At 46.5% G+C, this 23,641-nt stretch overlaps 1 protein-coding gene across 1 annotated transcript in view; it reads right to left on the bottom strand.

Annotated features, from left to right (window-relative positions):
* Positions 1 to 23,641, bottom strand: part of RREB1 (ras responsive element binding protein 1) — an 80,858-nt gene that overhangs the window by 38,149 nt on the left and 19,068 nt on the right. The window contains exons 6-7 of the mRNA XM_081087340.1: positions 8,682 to 8,826; positions 8,012 to 8,148 (exon numbers count right to left, since the gene is read on the bottom strand). Coding sequence (XP_080943466.1) covers positions 8,012 to 8,148; positions 8,682 to 8,826 — 282 coding nt within the window. The remainder of the gene's footprint in view (positions 1 to 8,011; positions 8,149 to 8,681; positions 8,827 to 23,641) is intronic.

Here is a 23,641-nt window from a genome sequence, read left to right as displayed (position 1 = left end):
GATATTCTTGTTCATAGCCAGGTCCCCAACTAGTCTTAAAAAGAAAAAAGTCAAAATTTTAAACTCATTGAATTGAGAGCTGACATGTACCACAGCTTGCTTAATGAGGCAGGGCACTATGGTATCTGTTCTTTTTCTTTTCTTTTCTTCTAAGAACACAGCACACAGGCAATAGGGTGGTGAAGACCTGGAGATGGGGAGACAGGGGGAGGGGCGGAAAAGGGGAGAAAATGGGAGGTTTCTGTAATACTATCAACAATAAAAAATATATTAAAAAATAAGAACACTGCATAATTCTGGGCAATGGGATTTACAGAAATAAAAAAAAAATAAGGCTTTTAAAAAAAATAAACCTTGTGGCTAAACAATTTTGGGATTAGCTCCTCCCTGGGTAGAAATGCAGTGTGACCCCCGTGGTGTCATGGTCTGGCATTCTGTGTAAGGCGTGTGGGTACAAGAAGCCCTGAGCAGAGCCAGCAGTGCTGATGGCTCGCAGTAGGGCTAACAGGCACTTATCAGGAACAACTATCACCAGGAAAGGTATCAACACTGATAACCACTAACAAGCTTCTTGGGGTTTTTTTGTTTTTAGTTTTTAATATGACAGGGATATTAGAAGTATGATAGCAAGAAACTATTTTTTAAAAATATGTTCTTACTGATTTTCTTTTTTTTTTTTTAAGATAGAGGGGAAGGGAGATAGAGAAACATCCATCAGTTGCCTCTTGTATGCACCCTGACTGGGAATCAAACCCACAATCTTTTGGAGTGCAGGGACGACGCTCCAACCAACTGAGCCACCGGCCAGGGCCCACTAACAAGCTTCTAAACAACCTTCCCAAAACACCCCAAATGGGCAGGAAGCACGGATACACATCAATGATTAAGAGTCAGGCCTGAAGGCAAATTTATCAGCCATGGGATTTACCCAAATGAACAGTAAGGCTAAAAAAATAAATGGACCTTGTAGCTAAACAATTTTAGGATTAGCTCCTCTCAGTGCTTGCTACGATAGTATTTTATTCATCCAGTGACCTTAACTCTCCAGAACAAGAGGAAAATCCTGGAGTTAACAAAAAAGCTTCAAAGTAGCCCAAAGCAATAAACCACAGGCATTTGACTTTCAAATCATTCTACCATTGCGTCAGGTAACGGACAGATGGGTGAACCCATCATCAAGAAAGGGTAAAAAAAATATTTCTTCCCTATACTAAACGTATTTTCAGAGAAATGCTTTGGTAAATTTCAAATATCAGGAAATTTCTTTAGCATCTCAGATTTCTCCAAAAATCCAAGGAAAATGATGTGTGGCTCTATTATTTAAAGGTATTAAGTCCCTTCAAGCTTTTAAGTATGTGGCTCTTGGCACAGGTGTATTACAAAATTTCGTTGTTAGGACTCAAACCTAATTTACTAAATAGCCACTCGGTTTTCCCAATATTCACAAAAGCAAAATTAAATAAAAGAGGCTCTTTATAATCCTATATAATAAAAGGCTAATATGCAAATTGTCCCCTCTGGAGTTCGACCTACCGTGTGTTCAACCAACCAGGAGTTTGACCACTTACTATGATGTGCTCTGACCACCAGGGGGCAGTGCGGAATGAGGTCAGGCCCTGGCTGGCAGCCGGCAGGCGGGGGAAGGAAGGCCCCAATTGGCCCTGATTGCCTGCCAAGCCTAGGGACCCTACCCATGCACGAATTTCATGCACTGGGCCTCTAGTAATAAATAAAGGACAATCTGCTTTTATGTTCTCTGTCAAGTAAGCAGTACCTGGGAGATGTTCCGGAATTTCACTCCTTAATGTCATTGGAATGGGGTACCCAAAGAGTGTTATAAAACCATAACTGTAAATGTTGTAAGGTTTAAAATACTAGAAATGACATATTCTAAATATAGTATCAGAGGTAAATGTTCATCCAGCATTTGTTGCAATATAATGGAATGTGGATTGTCCCCTTCCCCCTCACATCAGTCCTGAAATTCATTTTGCAGATGGAAAAACTGAGTCTCAACTTGCTGGAGGCTACAGAGCTGCCAGGCAGCTAGGAAGGAGCCAATGGCTTAATTCCTTCTTGCAACTCTGCTATGCTGTCAGTTCCGAAGACAGTTATTTGCAGGTGCTCAGCTCCTTCTACAACTCATGCCACTGGACAGCAGCTCCACTGGGAGCCCTTCTTAGCACTAACACTCGCAAGCAGCCAGCAGGCCCAGGCCCTGACATCAGAACCTGTAAAAACCTAGCTAAGAAGGCTGCTGCTCACCCAGGCCAATTTCCTAAGATACTGGATTTCTTGCTCATTACAGTGTTTTAATCGAGAGACTGACATTATTTTTTAAAGGGATTTCATGCTTCATTTTTCCTGCTCTGTCTCGGGAGGCAAGAAGATTAAGTGCAAACAACCTCTCCTCGGAGTCCTGCCTGGCTCAGACATTCCTCTCCCCTTGAGCCCACTCTCCCCTCCAGTCCCGTCCCAGCTGAGAACTGACATCCAACAGCTGCACTAATCTCTCTCGGTTGCTGGGAGCAACAGTGCAGGCCCTGTGACAGGGCCTGGCCAGCAGTGGGCGGCAGCCTGCCCTCCCTACGCCCAGGAATCCTCCAGGCTGCACACCGCGTCCCAACACCCTGCTTAGACTGTTCAACCGAACCAGTGTGGCATGAAGCCCAGGCAGATCTAGGGTGGGGTGAGCCCAGAAGCCGGTGGCTATCCCTGCCCGGCACAGCCCAAGCCATAGAGAAGATCCTCAGCAGGGTGGAGAGGGGGCAGTCCTGACAAAGGTGCCTCCAGCTTCTAGGCCCGCTGGGAAGGAGGAGGGGAGAAGGGAAGTGTACTCCCCTCCAACCTTGCCACCAACAACATTTTAAATCTGCCTCCAACGGGCCGAGCCTCAGAACCCTGAGACTCAAATACAAAATGCTGACCAATATTTTGTTATCCCTTTCCCTGTTTTTAGAATAGCATGTAACAAGTGTGGGACCAACACCATTGAATGCGTCTGAAGGCCTTCCTGCAGGCCATGGGTGTGTGTGCGTGTGTGTGCAGTACAGGGAGTGGAACACTCTTTGGAACACTTCAGAATCCCCAGGAAAGAAGGTTCTGGCACCTCTCCACTGCCAAGACGAGAAGGGCCCAGCCCATCCACACCTACAGCAGCACTCCCCTCCCCGCCCACATCCTGCCCGTCAGAGCCCCCTTGGGCTCCAGTGGACTATTCCCTGACAGGGATATGAGGGCACTGCCTTCAAATGTGAAATCACCTCACAGACAACCAAGGCCATACCCGCTCAACGGAGCAGGGCCTCCAGCAGAGGGTTGCGGGGAGCACTACCACACCTGATGTGAAATGCCCCGGGAAGCTCCACCCAGCGGGATCAGCTCTCTCTGCTTGAACAACAGGACCATGCCCCTCGGGTCCTGAATCTGTCCCCTTTGCTTTTTTTACTCCTCATTTACTTTCTAAAAGCCCTTGAGGGGTCCTATCTCCAACATCACTATTTTTTTTCTCAAGTCTAGTCAATCGCCTAAAATATAATAAGCACTCAATCATATGCTAAAAAGATTGAAACATCATTTATTACCTGATTTCTTTCAATCAAGAAGCCATGTAAGCCCTAGCCAGTTTGGCTCAGTGGATAGAGTGTCAGCCTGCAGACTAAAGGGTCCCAGGTTCGATTCCAGTCAGGGGCACATGCCCAGGTTGCAGGCTCAATCTTCCCCAGTAGGGGGCGTGCAGGAGGCAGCCAATCAATGATTCTCTCTCCTCATTGATGTTTCTATCTCTCTCTCTCACCTTTCCTCTCTGAAATCAATTAAAAAAAAGAAGAAGAAGAAGAAGCAGCCATGTAAGATTGTACAATAACTTTTGCCAGATTGTGCCCCCAGCTGCAGCCACATCACCATGGTGACCACCCAGCTGTCACTGGTCCAGGCCCAGCCCCAGTCAGCCAGACATAAGTCATTCAGACACAAGACCAGGGGCCAACAAAGGAAAGCCGCTGCCGTGGCGCCATCCCTGCTATCGGTGGGCTTATCCTAGGCCTGCACCTGTGAGGTGGTTGCTGGGCACTTGAAACACGCCTGCTTAAACTGAGATGGGCTGTGATCATACCACACACTGTGGACTGCAGACTTGGTACATAGACAAGAAACTAAGACATGTCGCTGACAATTTTTATATTGTACTTATGTTCACATTATATTTTGGACATATTGGTATAATCAACAAAGCACGATCAATTTCACCAGTTTCTTTTTTATTTTTTTAAAACGTGGCTATTAGAAAATTTAAAATGATATCCATAGCTCTCTTCCTACCTGTGGGCACGGAGCTGCACTTCCCTCCCAGCTAACTTTATTCATGGAAGTGCACGGCCTGCTACTCTGTTCTATTCTTATAACCAAGCAGGAAATTCAACACCCTGCAACATCCTCACACAGGGATGTCCTTTTTGCTTCCACCTGCTCGCTGAACACTCTTGCCCATCACCTCCAATTCCAAATGCCAGGTCTCCAGAAGCCCCGCACTTCTTGTCTGGGAGCCCCATAGACGGCTGGTTTACTGCTAGTCACAGGGCCCAGGCAATAACCAGCCAGAGCTAGAATCACTAGAAGCAGCCTCATGTCTTCCTGTCGTTCCACACTGACACTTCGTTAATTTGAAACACAGGGGAGTGGAGGACAACGGCCTCAGCGTTTATATGAGTTTAGATTTCCAACATTTTTTTATTAAGAAACAATAAGCATCTTTCCAGTGGGGGTGGGGGTAAGGGCAGGAGAGACGAGAAGCCAACAGCTGTTTTGAGTTATAAACTTTCTGTCTAAACTGGTAGCATCTATCCCACTGTGGTTCTGCTGCCTTTGGTGTTTGCAAATGGAGTTGGTGCCTATTTTAGCTCTGGGTTAACAAGCAATTTCTCCCACCAGCTACTGTCACAGTTCACTGCCTGGCTGGGCCCTGCTGGCTCCTGCCTGCCCCCATGGTCTCCTTGATAGCAGGCTATTATGTGGAAAGGCAGAGCAGTGAGGAGAAAAGGGAAATTAACTATGTTCTGTAATCAGCTCCTTTTGGTTTCCAGACACAAGCCCCACCCCAACTAGCAATAACCGCTAGACAGGGCATGGCCTGGTTGTCCCACAATGGAAGCAAGGCAAGCCCTTCTTATGGTCATTGCTGGGCACTGTGGATGCAGCATCCAGGGGCTCCCGTGGGAGGGAGGGCTTCCAGGAGGGGCTGAGTCCCTGCCAGGCTATAAAACTTCTCCAGTCAAGCCCTCACCAAACAAAGGGTATTACACCTGAGTAGGCAATGAAAACAGGCAGGACTTGAGGTTCAAATCACAGCCGATCGGTGGCCCTGGCGTCACGGTGAGTGTATTACCCTCTGAATCGTGCAGAACAGAACCACCGTGTCCAGTGCATTTCCCATTCTAGCCTCTCGGAGCAGCAAGCCCAGCCTGCCCTGGAGAAGCTGCTTGTCTAGAAGGCTCCATCAGGAGAACCCACACCCTGGTGCAGGTCGGCATTTAAGAAGGGGACACCTGGTCTTTATCACTGCTATACACTGTGCAGGCTCCAGCCACCCACAATCTCTACTGAGACTCAAGTTATGTTCCCTGCAGGGCAGAATTACACAGAAGGGGGCAAGTGGGTAGTTCCTAACGATATCTAAACACAGAATAAAGCATGAAGTGAAACAAAACATGTAGGGACTCGTAGACTAGCAGTGTGTTTACTTTGCAGTGAAAGGATTTGGGGGTCCCACGGCTATTACTGTCCCTGCCCACGACTTGCCATGTGACTTCAGGTAACTTCACCTCTGTTTGCTCAGGTCCTCAGTCTGGAGAGCTAATTCAATATTCACCACCCACCACAAGCCCACATCCTGGGAATGCTGTGGATGTTAATAAAACCGCGAAGTCAAGTTCCTGAATCTCTCAGAACTACAGGGCTTATAAAAGAGTCAAATGCTGTTTCTTGGTAGACAAAGAACAACTGTTAAGAGACAGGTTTCAGCTTCACAGAACTGAAGGCCTGAAAGGGCCCGCAGGGGTCGTCTGGTCAGCTCTCCATCAAGGTTCAGATGCAGCTGGTCAAGTACCCTGTGAGCAGACAGGAGTGGGACCCAGGGGTTGACCACTCCACGTGTCATGCAATGTCTCAAAATGGGGGAGTTATGGAGGGACATTTTATAGCACTTCAATTGCTCAGCAGTTTGAACTTGTCATAAATCCCTTTTTCCCCTAATGAAAAAATGTCAAGCTAATGTGATTAACGATAATGATACCTGACACAGCTTTATGTTACCATACTATTAATTAGACTTCTCCCTCAACACAAAAGTCCGGCTTGTTCAGACCCCTTCACTCCTCAGTCACAACCAAACACGTATCTCAGGAAGGCAATGTGGCCCATACACAGACGTCCAGATTTCCACAACCCCCACTGTCTCCTGAAACCCGAAGCCACAGCCCTGCATGCGGACACCTGCCCTGGGTGACCCTGGCAGACACGCAACTTTCCAGCGGCACACGGCACCAGAGGCTCCCCCAGGCACCGAGTTGATTCCAATGCTTACCAATTTAAAAAGTGGCAGCTGCATAGGAAAAGGTTCCAAGCCTATCTGCTCACTAAGAACACAGGGCTTTCTACCGGATGAAAGTTCTCAGGGAAGGTTGGGAAAGAAAGCTGAGTGCCCCGCCCCCCAGAACCCCAAATTCTGCTGGAAGTCGTATTAGCATGTGCACTTTCTGCGAGGAAGGGCGGGGAGACCTAACCTTGAGGCTGACCAGCAGGACTATCACCCATCACTGTTCCTCTGGGACGGGCTTCACTTTAGGTCAAATGTCGCACGAAGTTGAACTTGGTCTCACACCAAAACGCATTTTCCGTGTCCTGTGCTACCGTCAGTCCAGTGCCACCTACCTGTACCTACAGCACCTGCTCGGCCTCTCCTGCCCACACCGCACACTCCTGCACAGCTAGTGTCATCTGGGATGCAACACCTTCTGTGAGGACAGTGGGTCTGCTGCCTAAAAGCTGTGAGGAGACGCGTGTGCACGGGCCTCCCAGGAGTGAAGGACGCAGGGAACCTCAGTGAGCACGGCCTGTGGCCACAGCACCTTCTCTCTAACACAGTGGTTCTCAACCTTCCATAAAATTATTTTCGTTGCTACTTCATAACTGTAACTTTGCTACTGTTACGAATCGTAATGTAAATATCTGATATGCAGGATGTATTTTCATTGTTACAAATTGAACATAATTAAAGCATAGTGATTAATCACAAAAACAATATCTAATTATATATGTGTTTTCCGATGGTCTTAGGCGACCCGTGAAAGGGTCGTTCGACCCCCAAAGGGTTCGCGACCCACAGGTTGGCGACCCACAGGTTGAGAACCACTGCTCTAACACCTTTCAGCCCGTTGTCACACACCATTCTTTTTATTTATTTATTTATTTTATTTTTATTGATTTCAGAGAGGAAGGAAGAGGGAGAGAGAGATAGAAACATCCATGATGAGAGAGAATCATGGATTGGCTGCCTCCTGCAAGTCCCCCACTGGGGATCAAGCCCACAATCCGGGCATGTGCCCTTGACCGGAATCGAACCTGGGACCTTTCAGTTCCCAGGCTGACGCTCTATCCACTGAGCCAAACCGGCTGGGGCACACCATTCTTTTTAATATTTTTTAAAATTGATTTTAGAGAGGAATGGAGAGGAAAACACCAATGATGAGAGAGAATCATTGATCAAGTGCCTCCTGCACTTCCCCCACTGGGGATCGAGCCCGCAATCTGGGCATGTGCCCCGACCAGGAACTGAACCATGACCTCCTGGTTCATAGGTCGATGCTCAATCACTGACCCACACCGCTGGCTCACACACCATTTTTAATGGCCTTGCGAGCATCCTCATACCCAGGTGAAATCCTTTCAGCCCGGTGTGTAGTAATAGGGATGGGAAAGAGCTCCGAGTGCAGGCACACTCCACCCTTCCTCCTACCTCAGTGGGTTATCTGAGTGGGTCTCCATGTGGCTCTCCAGTCCATACTTGCAAACGAACTCCTTGAAACACACTGGGCAGTGGAACACTTCATCTGCCTTCTTCTCCAAGTCACCTGACTGCCCGTCTTCCACCATCTTAGGGGAGAGGAAAAAGAAATCATGAGGGAGGCTCCCACATGGGCTGACATCTAAGGCGTTGCCAACTCTCGGTCCAGAGGCCATCGAAAAGGAACGGGGGCCACCTCCTGGGTATTTAGGATGCACCTGACCAGTCCTTCACGCATGCAACGAACAAACACTCACCAAATATAACATCCACCCACCCACCCAGCATCCACCCTCAGCCACTCATCCATTCAACACGTATTTACAAAGCACCTAGCGCTTGACAGGCATTGGGAGTAAAAGTCCCTAACACTGAGGCAGCTGCCACTCTAGCTGGAAAAAACAAGCAGAGGAGCAATGGAACAGGCTCTCCCTTTCCTTATGGGCTCCGGGGGCTCCACAGAGGAAGCACACACACCCTCTTCTGCAGACACCTTACACAGCGTGGGAAGCACAGGCCAGCGCCCCCCGCCCCCCCCTCCCCCCCCGCAAAAATAAAGACTAGGTGTGTTTCTACCAAGAGTCCCGTGGCTAGGCACATCGGGGCTGGGAGCAGAGAGGACCTTTTTAGCAGGTGCTGGGTCTTCTTTCTCCGACTCGGCGTCATGACTCAGTTTCCTTTTGGAGGACAGCCGCCGACGCTTCAGTGGGGACGGCGGGGCGGCAGCAGCAGCGCTGTTCGGGTCCTTCTCGTGGATCTTCATATGTCTGGAAAGCGCGCGCACACACACACAGACAATTTGATTTAGAAAAAAAAAATAAATGCATTGGTTTACTTCTTTTAAATGTTTTACGTTTTATATTTAGACATTGGTAAATGTTCTTAAGAGATATGACGTATAATTTATACAGTGACTTCTCTCTTTTTAACCTCCCTGAACCCTCCTTGAACCCTCTTAAGTTTCTTGCAACTGCTACCCAAAAAATGTCACTTAATACCTTGCTGTCTGTTGGGAGACATTCATGAACTTCACTGGCACCAATGAGACGAAAGCAAAGTATCTGATGACCTGTTCTTATTCAGGCAAAATGGACTATTTTAGGACACATAATTCTACAGAATACAGAATTCCCAGAGCCCTGGACGGTTTGGCTCAGTGAATAGAGTGTCGGCCTGCAAACCAAAGGGTTCTGGGTTCAAGTCCGGTCAAGGGCAGGTACCTAGGCTGCAGGCTCCTCCTAGACCCAGACTCTGGTCAGGGCACATCCAGGAGGCAACCAATTGATGTGTTTCTCTCACACTGATGTTTCTCTCTGTCTTTCCCTCTCTCTTCCACTCTCTAAAATTCAATGGAAAAATATCCTCAGGTGAGGATTTAAAAAAAAAAGAATTCCCAGATACCACTAGTTCACAAACCAAGCAATCACTGTATATTGACCCTCAGGACCCAGCCCCCACCTACCAGTACTGCATTTTCTCTCTTCTGCTTTCTGAAGAATGTTATGGGTCAAATTTGGGAAGTGGTGACCGAACAAATATCTGGGACGCTTATTAAGACCCAAAAGCCTTTCCATGTTGTTCATGGTATTGCATGGATTAATAGCTCATGGGAATAGCTGGGACAATAAAATGAGTAAGTTACATGTTGCAACCCTGACATCTATGAGACTAGAACTATACATATAAGTATTACATATTCATAATATATATACAATTACAATACAGAGTTTTATGGGTTCCAAAAAGAGAGTTTTATGGATAGCTGATTTATAGTGACCTAACTTTATCAAGTTCTAAAACAAACATCCTAAGAACAAGGTATCAAGACCAAGAGGGAAAGAATGACATTATATAAAGAGAGTCACTTTCAATGTCCTTGCACTGTGACATAAAAGGCTTAGTCTTTCTAATGACAATCATCACCACCACCATCACCGTCGTCTCTGACGGGATCAACTGTGCCCGACGCCAGAATGCAGCCACAGCTTTGTATAAATAATTCCTTTATAGGGTTATTGTACTGGAGACGGTAGGAATGGGAAGAACAGCAGAGTTTTCATAAATGATCCTACCACACTTGTGAAAAGAAGTTCAGTTCACTTTTGGGGACGCCTTCTTCAGGGAAGACAGGCTAAGGATGCAAAGGTGAAGAAGTTCTCAAGCCACAAGCACCACAACACAGGCCTCGGGCCACCGACTCATTGACACAGCTAAGACAATGCCTTTCCCTCACATCACCCGCCCTGCGACACCCGCGAGTCCGTGCTGAGCATGTGGGGGTAAGATGCGGACTTCCCTTGTTCTGGTTCTATAGACACGTTCTAGAAGACGGAGGGGCCTCCACATTAGCCCCTGCCCAGAGAGCACCAGCCCAACCAGCTGCCGGCAGCTTAGACATGGCCTAACCTTCAAGGAAATGGGCCTCAAGGAAGGCGGTTCAGGCCAAACCTGTGTCCTTAGGGGAATCGGTGTGGTGGAGCAGAGAGACTCTGCGCAGAGAATGGAAAAAAAATCCCAACCATAATGCCCACTTAGAGTATCAGGAAAGGGTGCTTTGGTATTAGTCCTTGGTCACCTAAGCGTTGGGAAAGTTCATGAAAACAAACAGCCTTCCTCTAAGTACCCGTTCTGTTCTACAGGGATTTAAGGAGACTACCACTTAGCATCCGTGTTTGGATGGAAAAAGGAAAGGCCAACAAGCTTCTTTCCACGTTTATTGGATGGTACATTCCAACTTTAGAAATGTAAAAAGAATTTTTTCATAGCATCTAAGCCCTGAGGAAGTATAACACTAAGGGATGCGAATTAGTACCAAACCCACCCTTTCAATAAGTAAACTCAAAATTAACTTAAAAAATGAATACCCTTTCAACAGTCGACAGGTTACCTCTGCAGATGAACATGAGGCCATAACCCATGAGAAAATGAAATCAGACTGACAACTGTCAGCAGTTCACTGGGTGCCCTCTCTATCAGGTGATACTAGCATGTCTAGTTCTTAGGATTTACGACAATTGTTTCCACAGAGAGAGAAAGAGGAGGGGCGAGAGTGAGTACTCAGTGAGGATCTGGTGGGAATGTTACATAGAATATTACTGTCATTTTGCAGCTGTTGAGGTGTGGAGAGGCTGACACACCCGGGACCTCAGCTAGGACAGAACGGTCCTTGGTGTGCTAACACCAGAGTCCATGCTTTTCCTCCAAATCACCTCCAAAGGCCAGGCCTTTGGATCTGGGTTCTGGATCATGGGCTGCATTCTTAGGGGTCGAACCTGAACCTGCACACTTCCATTTTGAGTGACTGTTGCCCAAGGCCTAGCAGCTGATAGCAAGCGCTAACAAAATTACAACAGGGAGTGAACACTCAGAGGTCAGGCAAGAACATTCCCCACCTCCAGTCCTGTCTCTGTCTTATTCTGAAAAACTAGGACTGCCCTTGAACTGCATCCCTATCACAGGCAGGGAGAGGAGACCAGATCACAACAGTCTTGAGGGGCTGGTAGGAAATATGAGGCCACTGAACACATCAACCCACTCCAATTTTCCCATAGTGCCCAGCTGGAGCCCTGGGTTCAGAGCTCAAGCAATACTCCATAACAGGGTTAAATCTCTGGGTGATGGACAAGACACAGGGTGTCCCCAATCCATCCTTTCAGCTACATGGTAATCAGCAGCTGCAGGTTCATTTAAGAACTTAACTCAGGCAATAGCTGAGCTGCCAGGGTTGGGAGTTCCAACCATGTCTGGAGTTGGCTGAGATCTGTGGTTAATGATATCCTTCTCTGGCCTCGGATAGCAGGAGTGGCTGCACTGGCTGTCCATTTCTTCCCGAACCCTCACCATAAGTCGGGCGAGTCGTCATGATGAGCCAGTCATGGCTTCTTTCCCGCAGAACATGGCCAAAACAGAGGAGGGCTGGTACAGACGAGATAAAACCTTCTTTAAAAGGTTTGGGTCTATTTTTCCCTTATGTTTTATCTAGAGGGCTAATTCATCTAATTTCCATGTACCCTAAGAACCAATAAATTGCAATGAACCTCAGAACTGGAAGGGAGCTGAGAAGCTGTCCAGCTTCCCACTAAGCACAGGAAATTCTCACTACCATTGTTCAAATATAAACACAGTAGACACACCATCACTTAGTTCTGTGACTACTTCCAGCACAAGGACTTCTCCATTTTCAAGTGCTAATTGCTAAAATCATCTTCCCCATGAGAAGCCAAAAATTCTGCCCTTTGTCTATCTGTCCTCGGGGCAACACAGAATCAGTCTACATTCAGAATGATGACTGCCTTTCTCCAAAGCTTCCTTAAAATTAAACAACTCCAGCTCCTTCAGCCAGTTCTCTCATCTGTCGAATGATGCCAATCACTACTAACCTTGGAATACTCTCCAGTGTGTGAGCATCCTTCAGATAATGTTGGGTCAGAAGTGAGTACCAATGTGGATGTGGTCCGAGAGTGAAAGCCACAGGGCTGGGACCACCACCTCCAGAGGCTGTGTAAACAGACCTGGGGTTTCCTTGTGTGTGTTTAACAGCAACGCCACAACTTTAGTTCCTAAGAGCCGTCTCCTCCATTCTGCACCTGAACAGTTAACATCTTTTCACACTTTCCACATTGACCAGGATGAGAAATATGCAATGTTCAGGTGGTGAAGTATACTTCCCCTTCTCTGCACTAGCCCCTGGTGGCACATAGTAGGTGGTCAATAAATATTTGCCAAAATGGCTGAATAAAGGAATGAATAAGTATTTATTGAATCATTGAATGGAGGGCAGGGTGAAGTAAATATGCAGAAAATCTGTTACACCTGCAATATCACTACAATGTATGTCCTCAGTTTCCGAGACACCTTCTAATTTTCCTTTCGTAGGATTTCATGTTCGCAAACTCGATAGGAGACTATACAGTAAACAGTGCTGTACTGAAGAGCCTTTAAGAAAAAACACCCCATTGTGAAGACTGAAGACACATGCTAATGTTCTCTCTACTGGAATTAACCTGTATGCCCGCATTAAAGACTGTACCTACATCCACGGCAGAGAGAAGCTAATGCAAACTCAAGGTAAGCATCTGCTTTTTGCATAAAATTCTAGAACTTTCTTGGGAGGTATGCCACTTCAGTCGTAGGAATCCTGCCACACCTGGTCTGAGGAATGAATTTTATCAGAGCTCTTGCTTTCTCCTGTTCATAACACCCAGAGGGGCTTTTACAGTAACAACCAAACAAATGCTGCAGATGTTTCCTAAACCAGGAAAACAGTCTAAAGTGGAGTCTTTTTAGCACTGATAAGAGCCTACTTTGAATTTTGAGACGGATGCTGATTTTCAACTCCAAGTTTTCCTCCCATAATCATTTATTTTCTAAAATGTGAAAAGATCCATTGTATCTAGGGTGTTATGTCCAGAAGAGTAAGGAATATATCAGAGCTAAACCAGATACACCTAGTACAAGAGCTGAACCCAGTAACTCAAAGGAGACAGGCCCTCCCTTACTCCCTGAACTTCCTCGTTTCCAGTTCCAAATACGGGAACTTTCTGCTGACCTTTCTTAGGTATGTAAATCTGTAGATTTGGAAACACAGGTAAACTCTTAACCTTTCAAGCACTGGCTTGCTCTGAGAAGCCAGCAGGGATTGGGATAGATGAAAAAAAAGCAGATTTGAGTGGGAAGACAGTGTAGGAGGCAGAGCGACCACGTGATGGCACTGAAGCCTTACGCAGTCTGGGAGCTGCAAGACCTGCACAGGGCGCGTCCTGGCTCTACCACCTGGAAACCATGGAGACTCCCCATGGTGAGTCTCCTCAGCTTCAGTTTTCACATCTGTGAAAGGTACCGGGAGAATACTACCAGCCTCCTAGAGCACACTAGTTTTCAAGCTGTGGTCCTCTGACCAGCAACAGGAGCGTCACCCGGGAGCCTGTTACAAATGCACGTTCTCAGGCCTGGCCCCCGCACCCTGGGCGTCCACACACCCTCCAGGTCATGTGTGAGCCACTGGATGGCAGGGAAATTCTAACCCTTCATACGGTTCAAGGATCTGGTTAACTTTTTGACTCAGATACTGACATTTTTTGGGTATAAGCATTAAACCTCTCCCTGGCTCACCAGCAGACCTTGCACATGTTTACTGTACACAAACCGTACCCAGTACCGCTCGGGGCCGCCAAACTCAAGTCAACACGTTTAAAACGGGTTTTTACAGCCTGATCACAGACACATCTCCACTCCTACCACGCGTGCTCACTCTGCTTTTCCAGCAAAGTCTTGTGACAACCAGAGAGAATGCATGAGATTCAGAAGCACCACAGCTCTACAACCTATATGTGGGCCAAAGAAAAGAAAGACTGCAGAAAGATTAGTGTATGTTTCTGTAACAAGTTTAGAGGGAGAGTTTAGGGTGGGGAGCTGTGAGAGACACTTGTAATGTCCACAGAGTCCTGTGCCACCAAATGAGGGGATGGGGAGTGAAGATGGAGGTGAATGGGGTGGGGAGTGGAGGGGTAGAGGATGGCATCAATCAAGCCATTCCCAGTGTGGCCCCACCTGTGAGCTCAAAGGCACCTTCTAGCAATTCGGGTGTTGTTCAGGCTCAGTCATGCTTATCCAGAAGGCAGGTCACACCAGCTGTGCCTGGGTGCGGAGGAAGGTTGGACAATGGTGTAAGCAGCCTTGCTGACCCAGGAGACAGCACTCTCATAAAGATCTAGAAGTCAGCCTAGCGTGAAGTGCAAACCGCAGGGAGGCGTTCCTGCTGTCTGCAGGCTGGCTGTGGAAATGCCTCCACCAGACTGCTCCCAAGGCTCTCAGGATGTGCTTCCTGAAATGCCGGGCTGCTGCACCCACCCCAACATGAGCCAGTGGGATTCCACGTGCTCTGACACCGGCAATGTGACCAGCACAGGCGAGGGCGAAGGCAAGGATTGCATCTTAGTGCTAATACTTAAGTTTAATCCTGCTGCCTTTGCCTCTGCTCAGGGGCAAAAGACCATGTCCCACTTGTTGCCTTGTTGGCTGCAGCCCGACACTCTGGTGGTGCCATGAATCGAAACTCCATACAAAGTTAAGGAATATTAATTCAAAGTAGGGGTGTGCCGGGGGTTCAGTCTCACCATCTCCACGGCTCCTCAGCCAGAGCTCTCCACCCAGATGCGAGACTGCATTTCTGGCTGGACCCCCAGGCCTGCTCTCCTGTCCCATCAGCTCCTGTCTCCTTCATCACGAGGGAGATGGTAATTCCTACTCCATCTTGGTCTCACCTAAGACCTTGGTACAAACACTACCCTGTTGATTGACAGAGCTGAGAGGATGATGCCTGAAGAATATTTTCCCTCAATGTTCCCAATCTCTTAAGCCATCCTTCAGGAAGGAGAGAGGCAACCTTTTGGCTACTGCCTTCCTTTCCCCCACTGCCATGCTGATACTGGAAGCTGCTGACCACACATCAGAATCGAGGTACAAGGTCTTCCAGTTACTGACTGTCTGCTGAGGAAACAGCGGGCCCTTCACTGCTCACTCTGAAGCTCCGTCCCACTCTCCTGACTTTCAAACTCAGCGTAGGAAAGCCTGGCGGGTGACCCGTTATCAATAAATATCAACCTTAAAAAAAAAAATGCAATTCTAGACCCTGTTCCTAACTACCATGCTTTAGAATCAGTACACCCTAAACCCTCATGTACTATTTTTCCTAGTTCTGTTAAAATTTTCACTTGTTATAACATGCTTCTGTCACTATCTGGCTCCCTGGATATCTTTTAATAGTATATATTGCCATATAAAATCACAAATTCTTAAAAAACAAACAACAGACCTCAGAGGTAGGATGAGTTGACCTCTATCACACCCAAAGAGAACTCTCTCATCCGTGCAGAGATGACATGGCCTTGCCTGACTTTCCTTGTGCTAATCTGGAAGAATAAGTAGAAAGTTGCCACTTTTCTTTAGGCAGCTTCCCAGGCTACGCTCCTTCCCCAGGCTACGCTCCCTGCATTTCTGCCACCTCCCCATACAGCTGGGGTCCCAATTCCACACTCAGAGCTGGCCCTGCAGCAGGACTCGGGGACCTAGGGTCTCAGTGAGAACGCCACCGTCCCTAAGGGAAGCCACCACCATCCCCTCAGCTGGAGAGTGCTTCTGTGGCAAGCAGCTAAGGAACGGCAGTTAGGCCAACCCCCAAACCTCAGTTTCACGGCAGAATGGAAATGCTGAAGTCACTGAGACCTTTTCTCACTCCAGCCCTGAGGGTATCCGCTTTAACTTTAAGATGGCAGAAGCTAGTTCTTCACATCCTCTTTCTTCTTGCAGAGGAGGAAGAGATGTTTATCGCCACAGTAAGGTGGTGCCAAGTCACTGTTTGCTGCTGCTCGGCTGCTTCCAGAAGAGGAACAAGTAGTGCTTAGGATGGCCCTCCCTGATGGCCTGCCGCCACCGCCACCGGGGAATGGAGGGTGGGCGCTGGGAGCAGGGAGGAGTGTGGGGAAAGGAGTCACCCACCACTACGGGGACACCATGTCATATTATTAGGGGCCGAGAGAAAGAGCAGAGAAGGAACGGGGTACCACCATCAATTCATCTCTGAGAGAGAAATCACAGAAATGAATCCAAAGAGAAATGTCACCTGTGAGCACCAACCAGCGGCAGAGCCCGAGTGACGGTAGCAGTGCGGTCACCTTTTCTCTAACACGGGATTAAGGAGGCACACACTGGTCTCTGTTGGCCACAGGCGACGCATCGCCAGGTGATGCGCTGCAGGGAGAGGAGCACGCTGTCCCAGCACTGGGAGCCAGGGAGAGGAGGAGCCAGAAGGAAGGGGCCAAGGCTTGCCTCCGATCTTAGCTGAACCCCGTATCATTGCAGACCTCACTGTTCCCGCCCGTGGGACTAGAACAATCCCTTTGGAGAATTAAGTGCTGATGTCACACACCAATGAACCCCATTTAGGAGGTACAAAATCTCTCTACACTGACAGCCAATAAGCTCTCCATCAGCCCAGTGTCTTAGAGGATGCCAAAGGAGACCGACCCACGGGTACAGTGCACACGCCCAAGAGGAGGTTGAGTAGGACTCAATGTGCTACGCGTGTATCCTAACATTTCTGTGCTGCTGGTTTACTTTTTAGTAGAGGGTGGGGGCACATTTTGTTGCTAATCACCTTCCTTAACAAATCAGAAAAACGTTGACAGTGAGTGGGCACGTTTAGATGTTTGCTAGCACCAGCTTGTTCAGCCCAAACAGGTTGGACAGGTTGAATATTTAAACAAAGGCGGAAAAATGCGAGGCATAAAGCAGGACGTGCTGTGGTGGGACTGCGGCCAGCACCTGCAGGTTTAAGTCTGTGATCTGACGCAGGTGACCAGGCTCGCCCTCCTCCTCCTCCTCCTCTTCGCTTTAATACTATGGTATTATAACACTAGACTGGACACACTCGGGATCTGCTCAGAGTTGTCAGGACAGCAGAGAGGGCATGGTGGGAGAGGAGAACAGGGCACTCCAGAGCAGCGGCCAGCTCTCCACTCCTCCTCCTACCCCAGCAAACACATACCTTCCCTTCTGTGACCTAATTTCTAGCTCTCACAAATGCCAGGCTGTTCAAGTGTGGGCAAGCAAAGGTGCTCCAGACTGCGAAGCCATTCATCAGTCTTACTTGGTGCAACTGAACTTTTGAAATATTTCAACAAGATATGTCAAAACCACCATACTGCCTGCATGCAAGAGAACATTTTTTTCTGCGTCTGCTTAATCTCCAAAACAAATGAATAGACCATCACCGCCTCTACCAAACAGAAGAGAACCTGTTATAAATATCAGCATCCATCCAGCCAAGTGATAGTCAACTATTTAATTATGAAGCAGATCGTAAATTCGAGAATCAGTGTCAGTATGAAAAAGGCTTCCCCGGTGTCCCGAGCTTGGGAAGTTTTATGAGAGAGCTCTTTGGCATAACTGTCCTCCAGAAAAAATGCAGAACAAAAGTGAGCACATTTTTGAAATATCCTTTTTAAAAAATACCCCAATTATTTTGACTGTTAAGGAATACTGAAAGAGAAAAAAATACAAAGTAGAAGGGAAATGTTTTAGAGAATGTCAGCAAATACGGTAAGAGTCTGCTCTGCACAAGAGACTGTCAACTGAAATGCATCAACTGTCAGCTTTGCTATTTTCTTATGCTTTTTATCTTACTTGAGTAATACAATTCTGTGGCAGATCTCTCTGACCGGTCCTTATTTTTAAGTTGCGGTATAAGGGACATACATTATACTAGTTTCAGGTGTGCAAGGTCACAATTCCCTATTTCTACCAACCTGTTCTTTTTCTCAGGGAATAATGATAGCTTCCCACGCTGTGAACATTTCTAAGATGTAAAGAATTCTGAAAGGGACCACAAATGCTCATCTGTTGGTATACATGCTAATTCACATGAGAAATGTAAAAACACCTCAGAACAAGAAATCCCTCCGAAAGGCATTCGAATAGTACAGATTTGCACACTTTGGTAAAAGAAATTTAGGCATAAGGCACACACTACTTCCCCAAACAGTCTCAGACTGTTGGGTTCTTAGAACACAGCCTCTGGACCCTCCAGGTTGAAGGGTACTACCACAGAGTCTACTTCCTGGGTTTTGTAAGTACACTGGCTACCAGCATGTGGAAGGCACTGATGGGGTAAGTTTTCCTAGGGAGACAGGAAAGGAAGGAAACTATAATTTGTTGAACATCTTATGTGAACCAGAGGCTTGGGTGTATATCATAGCATTTAATTCTCACAACAACAAACTCTGTGAGCAAAATGTTACCCTGCTAAAGATGAAGAAAGGGAGGCTCCCTTCGCCATCCGTGGAGCATCGTTCTAGGCCCTCCCCCGAGAGGAAGGAAGTGCTCTGAGGACACACAGAGAGGCCACCTTTAAACCACTACTGAACTTAAAATCAGAGCAAACAGGTTTCAATTCCAGTCAATGAGATGTAAAGAAAGGCTAACAACATTTAAAACTAATCAAACAACAGCCTAGAATTATTTTTTATAGTTAAAAACAGTTTTAATGCTTATTAAAGAAATGTTTTTTAAACTATACCCAAATTGTGTCTATTTCAGTACACAGAGTACTAAATGTACAGAAACTGCCTGGATGCCCAGCACACTACCAAGTACTCATTGAGCACCCACCATGTGAGGGTCGTATGTTGAGGCCAGTTCACAGGGTTGGGCTGTGTCTATAGCATTAACACCTCATGTGCACAGCCCTCAACCATCTTCACAGAGAGCTGCATGTGTGGTCACAGAGCACTGGTCACCGTCAGTGGACGGAATGTGCCAAGGCCTCTGAGCAGTCTGAAGAGATATTTTCTTCCAGTGTTGTAGGTAACTGAAATGTTATTATATAATCATCTTCCCTTTTTAAACAGGTATTTCAAAGGAAGCAAATGTTCATATTGTCCTGGGTTGGTGACACACAGATTTTTATCCTAAAAATAATTTCTTCCCATGTGAACTAGCACGACACCTTCCTTCCCTCACAGGAGTTTGTCAGGGGAGCAGGCACCTGGTGACTAAGACCTGTTTCAAGATGGACTAGCTGACTCTGAGTGGTAACCTCCACTCCCGAGCAGGAGGCAGGCACTAAAGCTAGCTACAGCGTGCCTTTAGAAATTCGATATTACCACGACACAAGTTCACGGGGCCTTCCTCCTGCTGGGCTCTGAGGGTAAGAAAGCGACTATCCCCTTCCAAGACACTGTCCTGCCTCTGCTCCTCTGTCCTTTAATGCTGGCCACCTGTTCAAATACCCAAGTTGGGCTGTGTGTGCCAAGGCTGGCTCTGCCCATGCATTGGAGAGTGGTGCTAAATCCAGAGCCTTCGTGGTCTCATTTGTCACGAGCAGGTCGCGTTTCTGTGCAGCGAATGTTTTCTTCCAGCACAACTGGGATACATAAGCCTCTGCTCCTGAAGACTGTCTACCCAACGGCATCCTCGGGTCTGTCTCCTGCACTCAGCAACACAGAAAGCCACGGCCACTGCAGAGGAGAGCCTGTGGCAAACAACTAGAGCAAGTTCCAGCGATTTCCCTCCCTCAACCTCACCCTCGTAGTGCCACAGCAGAAATGAGAACACATCCCTGCTCTTCAGAGAATAAATGGAGGAGTTAGGAAAGTTTGCTCCTGCCAGGGACTTCAGCGTGTTCTTACCATCACATACACTCCATAGCTTAGGTCTACAGTTTGTAAAACAAGGAGCAAAGTGGAAGTTAATTTCCTATTTTCCCAAGGCAATCACAATTTGAAAAAAATAAAATAAAAAAACACCCATTTCAGAGATAGGATTTCTTTTGAATGAGGGCTGTTTCAATTCTCTCTTTTCAAGTATCATTACTTCTTCAAAGCTCTGCAGCCCAGCACTTTCTGGAATCTTTTGCAAAGCATAAAGCTCCATGCCCTTTTTCCTACATCCAGCTCTCCCAAGGGCGGGTCCTGGCTCAGTTTCCCAAGTTTGTTTTGGAAGACAAGCACCACTCAATCCAAATTTTCAACGTGGGAGCAACTGATAAAGCGTTCTGGGAAGTTAAAAGCTGGAGCTGCGGTGATATTTCCGTGATACATATTTTGTACTTGATGGCAACCTGTTATTCTGACCAGGAACTAAGCTGTGGTTAGAAAGGTTTGGGATAAAGAATTTTCAAACCTCAAAAACACAAAAATCCGCAGACAGGGAAGTGGCAACTTGAAATACTATACCAGATATGCTAATAAATTGAGATGGTCTCTTCGCCAACCTTTTTCAAAATGAGCTCGAATTTGCATCAACTCTAGTCTCCCTAGTTACTAAATATACGTTTACTTTTAAAATGTCATTTAAATTTATTTACTAGAATTAAATTATAAGTTATGGGCTTTATCAGAGCTTACAATGCAACTGTCAACATGATTAACATAACTTAGTATGCTACCTGATTCTATGAAGTTTATTTCCTTTTACTAACAATTCTGTTGGGATGATTATGTGCTGATGGTCCTCTCATAAAACTAAGATAAAGAAAACTCTACAAAAAGACTGACTCGTGCCCAGGCCGGGTAGTTTAGTCAGAGCACCATCCTGATATGCCAAGGTTGTGGTTTTGATGCCCAGTCAGGGCACATACAAGAATCAACCAATGAATGCATAAATAAGTGGAACAACTAATCAATGTTTCTTTCTTTCTCTTTCTTTCTTTCCTTTTCTTTCCTCTCTCTCTCTCTCTCTCTCTCTCTCTCTCTCTCTCTCTCTCTCTCATACAAGAATCAACCAATGAATGCATAAATAAGTGGAACAACTAATCAATGTTTCTTTCTTTCTCTTTCTTTCTTTCCTTTTCTTTCCTCTCTCTCTCTCTCTCTCTCTCTCTCTCTCTCTCTCTCTCTCTCTCTCTGTCTCTTCCTTCCCTCCCTCCGTCCCTCCCTCTTTTCTCCCTTCCTTCATCTCTAAAATCAATCAATTTAAGAAAAAAAAAAGACTCACCGTATAAATAAAGATAACTAACATATCCTCATGACTAGTGCTTAAAGGAAATAAAGTGAGTTGTTCTATCAAGGGGGTGATTACAAGTACATAAATATCAGTTAAAAATCACCCGAAACTGAAAAGGATGGAGGTCTTGGGGTCCACATTGTACATGCTGTAAGATGCAGAGCGAGCTTCCTGAGTGTTGCAGCAACACAGGTCTGGGTGGAGCCCGGACCCGTCTCCCACAGCAGCTGCTCACAGTAAACACCAGCAGGCAAGGCCGACCTGGAGGAATGTGCGCACGCGGAGATACGTGTCACATGTGCATGTGCAGATGACCTTCAGAACGGGGGAGGGGTGAGCAGGAGGCCGGGGCAGGTGAACTACGTGCTCCTAAACCAGCCTTATGGAACTAAGCCTCAGAGAAATGCATCTTCAAATCCACACACAGGGAATCCTGTCAAAGCAGGGGCCCTGCACAATCCTCGGCACTCAGAGCAAGGGAAGCGCAGCTGGAGGGTCCCTAGCCCCGCAGCCCAGCATGGGCTCCGGCGCCCCACAGGCCGCTCTGGCTTTACTCAGTCCTGCTGGTCCTCAGACCTCGGGCAGCAGAAGCAACAGAAGGAAAATGAGAACAAGAACTCTGGTCTTCAGCACAAAACTCATAGTCCACTGACTTCCTTCCAGGCTTTCAAAATCAAGCCAGGATGCAGGCTAATCAGTTTGGGTTTTCATGACTCTGTTTCATTCCTGCACACACGTCCCGGGACAGCTCTGGCCCCTGATTAATGTAACACAGGTATGTGCTTAGGAGGGATCTCAGCTCACCATTCAAGTTTCGGATTCTGGAACAGATCCACCGGGACAAATAAATCTAACTCTACTCTCTGTGGCACATTTTTGTAACTGTTTTCACATTTTCATAATTTTTTTCCAAAAGTACAGTTTCACCAACAAATGAAGATGGTAATGATTATGACTGATTACCAAAAACCAAATATTCTTTTAACCCATTATTTGCAATTTTCTGCAGAGAACATAAATGTCATGTGATAAACTCAAATATGCTAAATAAGTGTTGTTTTTGAAATTACAGATTTCATATAGCAAGAAGTAAAACAAAGACAAAACCACCTCTGTTTATTCTCTGGCATTCCATGAATGCTTACTTGGTGTATTTTCCCTCAGTGGCACAAACAACATCAGCGGCCATTTATTTATAAGTATTATTTAACAAACGTTATCCTAAGTCAGCCGTGGGCAAACTACGGCCCACGGGCCGGATCCGGCCGTTTGAAATGAATAAAACTAAAAAAAGAAAAGACCGTACCCTTTTATGTAATGATGTTTACTTTGAATTTATATTAGTTCACACAAACACTCCATCCATGCTTTTGTTCCGGCCCTCCGGTCCAGTTTAAGAACTCATTGTGGCCCTCGAGTCAAAAAGTTTGCCCACCCCGTCTTAAGTGCTCTGCATGGATTAGTTCATGAATCCCCACAATGTCCCCAGGTGAGGACAGATACCACTGCCTTCTACAAATGAAGTTAACTGAGACACAGAGAGGGTCCAATAACTTGTCCAGGGTCACACGGCTAAGGGTGGCACACCGCCCACAGATTATCACAAGGGAGCCTTGCAAGCTAACAATACAAACTCAGAAACACCCCCCGCCCCAGCAGAGACATTTCCATAGTATACTGTAGGCCTTCAGAATGCTTTCACAAACATTACAACATTTTTTAGCACAAGTTCTAAATGAGGTTTTACTATGGCATTTTGTTAAAGTATGGAAAAATTAAGCAACTGCTACAAAGTTCTGCAGAATTAGGACTAGCACTTGGTCCCCAACAATTAGTCCTCTCCTCCAAACCAAGATGATGCACAGTAAGTAAAATCAGCACAAAACCCCAAATTACACAAACAAACATCCCTAGGGCCTTCTTTAAAAAAATATTTATAAACAGTAATTTACCAACAACTCCAATATATGCTGTTCATAAATGAGAGATGTATATTAAGATAATATCAAGGGCTGTGCTATAAAACATTCAAAATCATTTTTAAGTCTATCCATGTATAGCCAAACAACACAGCACACAAAA

The sequence above is a fragment of the Myotis nattereri genome (genome assembly GCF_964212035.1).
Source record: "Myotis nattereri genome assembly, chromosome: 3".
Lineage (NCBI taxonomy): Eukaryota > Metazoa > Chordata > Mammalia > Chiroptera > Vespertilionidae > Myotis > Myotis nattereri.
Note: the sequence above shows the minus strand (reverse complement) of the source record. Positions and strands in the feature narration are given on the sequence as shown.